This window comes from Priapulus caudatus, unplaced genomic scaffold, assembly GCF_000485595.1.
Source record: "Priapulus caudatus unplaced genomic scaffold, Priapulus_caudatus-5.0.1 Scaffold223, whole genome shotgun sequence".
Lineage (NCBI taxonomy): Eukaryota > Metazoa > Priapulida > Priapulimorpha > Priapulimorphida > Priapulidae > Priapulus > Priapulus caudatus.
This window is the reverse complement of record NW_014577284.1, coordinates 267,498-274,958: the sequence shown is the minus strand read 5'-3', so window position 1 is coordinate 274,958 and position 7,461 is coordinate 267,498. Positions and strand designations below refer to the sequence as shown.

At 47.4% G+C, this 7,461-nt stretch overlaps 1 protein-coding gene across 1 annotated transcript in view; it reads left to right on the top strand.

Annotated features, from left to right (window-relative positions):
• The window catches only part of LOC106807566 (serine/threonine/tyrosine-interacting-like protein 1), a 6,709-nt gene extending 2,207 nt beyond the window's left edge, over positions 1-4,502 (top strand). The window contains exons 4-9 of the mRNA XM_014809937.1: positions 523-591; positions 1,145-1,212; positions 1,716-1,834; positions 2,543-2,552; positions 3,600-3,710; positions 4,101-4,502. Coding sequence (XP_014665423.1) covers positions 523-591; positions 1,145-1,212; positions 1,716-1,834; positions 2,543-2,552; positions 3,600-3,710; positions 4,101-4,232 — 509 coding nt within the window. The 3' untranslated portion in view covers positions 4,233-4,502. The remainder of the gene's footprint in view (positions 1-522; positions 592-1,144; positions 1,213-1,715; positions 1,835-2,542; positions 2,553-3,599; positions 3,711-4,100) is intronic.
• Positions 4,503-7,461: the final 2,959 nt, after the last annotated feature.

The following is a 7,461-nucleotide window of genomic DNA, read 5'->3' as shown; positions in this document are numbered from 1 at the left end:
GCGGGGTGATAGAGTGTTCCCAACTTTAATGTCATTAATGGTTAGGATTATGTTATAGGTTCGGTTAGGGTTAAGGTTAGGGTTAGGGTTAGGATTATCAATCATTAATCATTAATCATTAATCATTAATCATTAATCATTAATCATTAATCATTAATCATTAATCATTAATCATGAATCATGAATCATTAATGATATAAAAGTTGGGAACACTCCTAAAGGAGCGTTAGCTGAGACACGGAGGTTGCGCCAGCCCTGACAGAAAAACAGCCTCACATATGTAGCCACGTGTGGACCACTGTTTGTCACAAGCCAAAGGCGCGTTTTATTATTATTATTAAATCTTTATTGCATGAAATTCAAATACAGTCTTCACGTTCTGTTGTTGACAGCATATGGCAGTATATCAATAGCTTCAAATATATTTACCGTATCCATACTCACCTCGGTAACAGCATGAGTCATCATGCAACGGATTTGTTGTCACTTTATGTTAATCATGGATCCGATCTGTTTGTCTAGGCGCAGCAGTGAAATGCGCACGGATGATAACAGAAAACGGTAGCCGGAACCCCGTGAAAATTCTCAAAGGTACGAGGCGTGATAAACCTACAACCAGCTATCGCAGCAGCGGCTAGTTTCGAAAGAGCATTCGCGTGTCTTACAACGTCCGCGATCAGTGGCGATACGAAGTATCTGTCACATATGCTATATCATCAAGCGCCTCCGAGACGCCAGGCGACCCACCTGTAGCCATATATAGTACGCACGGGCACATCGTGTAATGAAATACGGCCACAATTAAAAAATAATCGTAAATACGGATTATATTTACTACCACGATTTAAAAATGTTTACGTACTCTCTATCACCGCGTAGTGTAAACGCTTTTCAAGTCTCCTCTTCAACATACAAATGTCACACAGATATAGAGGTAGCTGAAACTTTGGTCGTGAACATAATTCGCATGTATTGTGTACACCATCATATCAGGAGTGAATAATAATCGATCACTTGTATCGATCATCAATATAATTATTCACCCCTGATCATATTATTATTGGAACGGCCCAAGGATGTGATCGTGATGCTGTAATGTAACGCGGTGGATCTGAGTGTTAGATACCGACTGTCATTTATGCAGGAGGATACGAGCAGTTTTCTGCCAGATACCCGTTCTTGAGGACGAAAAAGATGATTTATATGCCGAGAGTAAGTACGCACATGTAGGTACGCGCGCGCACACATGCACACACACACGCACACGTTTCACACACGCACACGCCCCCCACACACGCACGCATGTACGCACCCATATGCACGCACGCACACACACACATACGCACGCACACGCACACGCACACACGCGCCCACGCGCGCATGCACTTGCACACAAACAGGCACTCACACACACATGCAGGCATACACGCAGATATATATATCTATATATATATATCAAGAGCGTATATAAAGAAGGATATATATATGTATATATATATATATATATATATATATATATATATATAGGCACGCGCAGTTTGTATTTCCATTAACAAATCTGCTTAGTTGTGCATTGTGGGTCTATGATTTAATTCGTAATAGGATTCACCGGAGAAATAATGTCAAGTGGATAGTAACTTGTAAATGATTTCCTTAGCATGACACAAAACCGTGAGACATTACTGCGACAGATATAAGGACAATCTTTACTGTAGGAGCTAGATGCCCTGAATACATACCCGCTAGAGGTCGTCCCAGGCAGACTCTATCTCGGCAAGCGTCGGGCACATCGTGTTCCGGATGCCACACTGATCGCGTGTTCAAGCACCTCTGCGTGAATGCGCTAGTCGTGTGCGGTTCAAAGCCAGACAAGTTAGTGAATTCAGAATTGCTCGATCATTTAACTATGGTAATTTGTTAAATTGGAATGATTAATTGCAATCTGTTAATTAAACGGGCTTCGTACACTCAGTGGTCACTCGCCGCTCTTACGGGAAAAATAATTCCTTGACAATATCTGTTTACACAACCCGGAGATCATTTCTTAGTAAGCTCCACTATGGTGGCCGAGGGCTGCCACTACAATTTTACTTCTGAAATAAATAAAAGCAAATAATAATAATAAAATAAAAATAAAAAAATAAAAAAATAAAAAATAAAAAATAAAAATAAAATAAAAAATAAAAAATAAATCGTTTTCAAACTTACTAGTAAAGTGAAATCAGTTTACGCGTTGGCGTTGGCGTCTAGTAGTGGGCCTTCTAATCGCTCTCCTATTAGCCCTCCTAATAGTGGCAGCTCTCGGCCAACGCGTAAACTGATTTCACTTTAGTGGCAGCCCTCGGCCAACGCGTAAACTGATTTCACTTTAGTGGCAGCCCTCGGCCAACGCGTAAACTGATTTCACTTTAGTGGCAGCCCTCGGCCAACGCGTAAACTGATTTCACTTTACTAGTGAGTTTGAAAACGATTTTTATTTTTATTTTTATTTTTATTATTATTATATTTTAATTTTTTTAAATTTGCTTTTAATTTATTTCAGAGGTAAAATCGTAAGTGGCAGCCTTCGGTCACCATACCCCACACCCAATGTTTCAAACGCAAACATTACTCGTATCATTTTAAAAGACATTTTTAATTTGTCTATTCTTTAATAGAAGGACTTAATACGAAACACATTTTGCGTTCATTACATTCTTGTTGTTAATATTTGCTACCTTCTAAGTATTCGAAGTATTCCATCTCTGTACGTCACTCATTGCGTACCAATAGCGGCGGCGAACGTTTGTTCACTGATCAGCCCCGTCATGTTAGAATCTATTGATTACGTATATTAGGTTCCATCCGATGTTGTGTGTGACACTTGCACATACCAGTGAAGACCCTCACGGCATGCCAGATGTGTCTTCAGCGCCACTTCGAAGAATACTGTAATTCATAGTCGGTGGAGCGATTCCTAGATGATAAAATCAAAGCCCGGCTCACCTACATCCCGCCAGCTTCTTATGCTGTGTCATGCCTATCCTGTTCGTGTGTTGTGTGTGTGTGTGCGCGTGTGCGTGTGGTGCGTGTGGGGTGTGTGCTGACTGTGCTGCGTGCGTGTGCGTGCCCCGTGTGTGTCTGTGGTGTGCGTGCCGGGCGACTCTGGGCGTGGTGCGGGCGTGTTGTGCGTGGTGGGTGTGTGTGCGTGCGTTGTGGTGCTGCGTGTAGCGCGTGCGTTCGCGTGTGACGTCCCCCTGTCCCGGTGGTGTGCGCGTGCAATGTGTTGTGCGTGTGGGTGGTGTGTGCGACTGGTGTGCGTGCGTGTGGCGTGCGTCCCGTGCGTGCGTGGTGTGTGTGTGTGAGTGTGTGTGCGCTGATGGGGGTGTGGTGCGTGTGGTGGATGCCTGCGTGTGCACATGTGCTGTGCCTCGTGCGTAAGCCTGTATATCGAGCGGCCGTGCCGCCTGCATCGACACTAATTATGGACTATATCTACGAAACAACGGCCACCCGCGTTTTTAATCATATCTTATATATCTATATATATATATATATATATCTATATATATAATATATATATATGGTCGAGTTTTCCTTACAATTCAATAGAGAAACAGATGCTTAAAGACGATACCGGAGCAGTGCTCGTTTACTCCAACCTGGGCATCTGCAGAAGCGTGGCCATGATTCTTGCCTATCTGATGTACAAACAACAATGCACACTAAACGTATGCATATAGGCCTATATATATCCCTACTCTATGTAATAACATTAAATGATTAGTTAAACTCATTAAACTCATTATATATATATTGCAGTATAAATTTATTAATTATTACATATAAATTACTTTATTATGCAAATTTGAGTTCATTATAATTATATTTCCTTTAGATTTTTGAAATTTCTTTGCTAGTAGTTTGCAGGGGGGAATGTCGCATCTCACTGCATGACCATCCATGCGCACGCAGTTTTAACTACGTCATCATCATTTTTTTATGAGATCTTCCGCATGTTTAAAGCCGCCTATACGTCAGTTCTAAGGCGCGCATTTATCGCGACGTAATGGTTAATTAACATATATTGTCCTTGTTTTCGATCCACCCTCTCCGCACAGCTTGCATGGACTCACGTGAAGCGGTGCTGCGTGTCAATGAAGCCGAACAGGGGATTCGTAAATGAGCTGACGCGATGGGAGCGCCACCTGGGCATAGAGCCGAAGACTGACGTCACTGCGGATGTGAATTAGTAATAAAGTCTGCGCATTTTTCGTGATGTAGAGCGAAGCGTCTACTGGTGATGCGTTGTTTAATTTTCACATGAATTAATAGAATTTATGGCGTAACCCAATGCTCCGAATCAATGTGGCTCTTAATTTATTTGCGATTGATTCTTCTTTCCATTACAAATCACCGATTAACTGCCACGCTCGATAATAGACGTGTCAACGCGTCAGGCGTTGTCGTTGCGTGGTTTCAATATATAGGCATGCAAAATCAGTTTATTGAATTATCATAATGAGACCAATAAATCATGTTGTTTTTTAAGTAAATGACGTTTGAATGTATGATATACTAGAAAGCCGCACAGCAATTGTACGCCAACACTATAATCCATATCATCAGGAGTGAATAATAATAGATTATTAATTGATCTATTATTATTAACTCCTGATATCATGTTATAAGGCAGTTTCAAGGCAATTAACGGCGCATGCAAGCTTGAGACAGCATGCAGCATAATAAGGCAGACCAACCGACGCCACGGGTAAACTGTGCCAATTTATACTCGCGTGCAAAAATCGCGTAAATGTTCCCTTCGAATCGACGACATGCGACAGTAGGACCTTACGAGCGTAAATCACTTGACCTTCGGTCGCGGTCAAACATCGGTCACTCGGCTCACACGTGAGACTCAAACGATGACGTCACACCCGCGTACAAACAATAATAATCGTCTAGCAGCGAAATAGGGCAGATGGATCACAGACTGTCGGATACCGTCTATCCGTATCTACGGTAACCGGTAGTCTGTAGATGGATCGTTTGGCGGCGCGGGGAAGAAGGACACGTGATCTCTGCTCATCGATCGATACGCCCCCTCGCAGCTCGTCGTAACGCTTGATTGGTCGGAGCTGAGATGATCGACATGTGACGTGGAGGGCGTGGGATACAAAAGTCGTATACTTTGCGTAGTAAAGCTTAACGTATTGCCACATACCGAAGAGGTAACAACGAGACCCTCTCAGCGAGAGAGAGAGAGAGAGAGAGAGAGAGGCGGAACTATTGTGCCTAGCGCGCGGAATTCGATGTGGGTGCTAATCGGTGTAAAGACACTACCGTCCACGATCCACGAGGCAAATCTTAGCGCATGAGCAAGTTTTCCGCGCGCGTATATACGTCAATGCGCGCAGGCGCTTCTCTGTGTGTGTGTGCGCGCGTGTGTGTTGGACGCGAGACTTGACGCTAAAATAGACGCGAGAGTGAGAGAGCCAAAATAGACGCGAGTTTCTGGAATCTCTACCGGACGAGGAACTCGAATCGGTGTCGTCTGCTGCGATCTCTTCCATACTCGCGGCGTCTGTGACAACCGTGACGTCACGTTCGAACCTATTCCACGCGTCGTACGACGCCGAGTAGGGCCACAGTGCGTGCGTGCGCGTGCGTGCGTGCGTGTAACGTAGCGATCGTGAGCACGAGCGAGAGACGCCCGTGTGACACTATTCTCTGCACACGCGATGAGGACAGCACGCAAGCAGCTGACAACAAAAACAGCAACACGACCATCGTACCGCTGAACACGCGATACGTAAAGGCTGGTATGTAAAATGAGTATTTCTCCCTGGTGCCAATAATCCACGCAAACACACACACACTACAGTAAGCTCGTGACCGCAACGTGTGCGCTCCTCTCTGTAACGAAGCGGGCATGTGTGAACGCGAGCGCCACGGCCAAGCACAACAGTTGTGGCCGGACTGCGCCGAGTCGACGACGTAAATAGTCGCATTTCTACAGTCGGTCGTTGGCAGCGAGCCAACCATATCTCTCTCTCACTCATCGACCCTTCGGATCTAGTACGCACCCCTGTATGGTAAATACGCGACCGCTGTGTGAAGCGACGACGCAGGGCGGCAGCTGTAGCTGTATATGCTCGCCTATACAACATAATAACGTGCGTACCGTATCGCGCGTGAGACGCTAGGCGGTTATTACTGCCACAGCCACGCCGTGTGAAATGGATTCGATCGATACGCGTGGGGAAGCCTCGCCCGCGTGGCTCCTCGACTCAGTGTAGAGAGAGAGAGAGAAAGAGAGAGAGAGAGAGAGAGAGAGACAGAGAGAGAGAGAGAGAGCGAGAGAGAGAGAGAGAGAGAGAGAGAGAGAGAGAGAGAGAGAGAGAGAGAGAGAGAGAGAGAGAGAGAGAGAGAGCGAGAGAGAGAGAGAGCGAGAGAGAGAGAGCGAGAGAGCGAGAGAGAGAGCGAGAGAGCGTAATAGCGGTAGCTGGGTCGTTATACTGTGATGCGGCGGTGACTGCGCCCGCAAGGCGACCCCGTCACCGCAGCAGCATGCGAGCGTTGCCGACACGACTGCACGTCGCCATCACCCAGCATCCTCCAGCATGGAACGCGATCATAGAACACAAGCAAGCGAGCGCGCGTAGCAGTCCGATGGCTGGCACGGTCGACACGGTATGCGTCCTCGACGTAGGTGGCGCCACCGACGCGGACAGGAACACCCACGTGACCAACGGTCAGCATGGCAGCAACGGCATACTCTCCGAAACGCATCCGGCGACGCCATGCGGCGCTAGTCTCACCGTCGACGTCGCCACGGAGACGGAAGCGATCGACAACGAGGCGTGCATCCGCTACAAGGTGGCGCTCGCGTCGGCGCAGCTTGTCGTCGCCATCGTGCTGATCTGCGTCGGCTTCTTTCTGCTCAGCTTCGCCGTTATGGAGCGCTTCGGAATCAACACTGCCGCGGGCTCTCTCTACTTCATCGGACCGATTCTCTTCACGAGCGGCATCACCATCTGCTTTCAAGTCTCGATGGTGCGTAAGCGGCTTCAGCGAGCCACGATGTCGGAGGTGAATCGCCGACGCGTCGTCGACCGCACGCAGCGGCAGGAGCAGCTGCTGTCAGAGCTGTCGCAACCGCCGCCGTCGTACGACGTCGCCGTGCCGGAGTCGGCGGTCGTCGGCGAACTCATGCGTCAGCTGAGCGACCAGAGCCGACGCTACGAGCAGGTGACGGCGGCGCTGCGTCAGAGTAGCGTCGAGCAGGCGCGGCTTGCGCGTCAGGTTAGCGTCGCGTCGGACGGCGCGCAGTTGACGCATCAGGTTAGCGTTGCGTCGGATGGCGGGCAGCTGACGCGTCATGTTAACGTCGCGTCGGAGAACCCGCAGTTGACGCATCAGGTTAGCGTTGTGTCAGATGACCCGCAGCTGACGCATCTGGTTAGCGTCACATCGGACCAC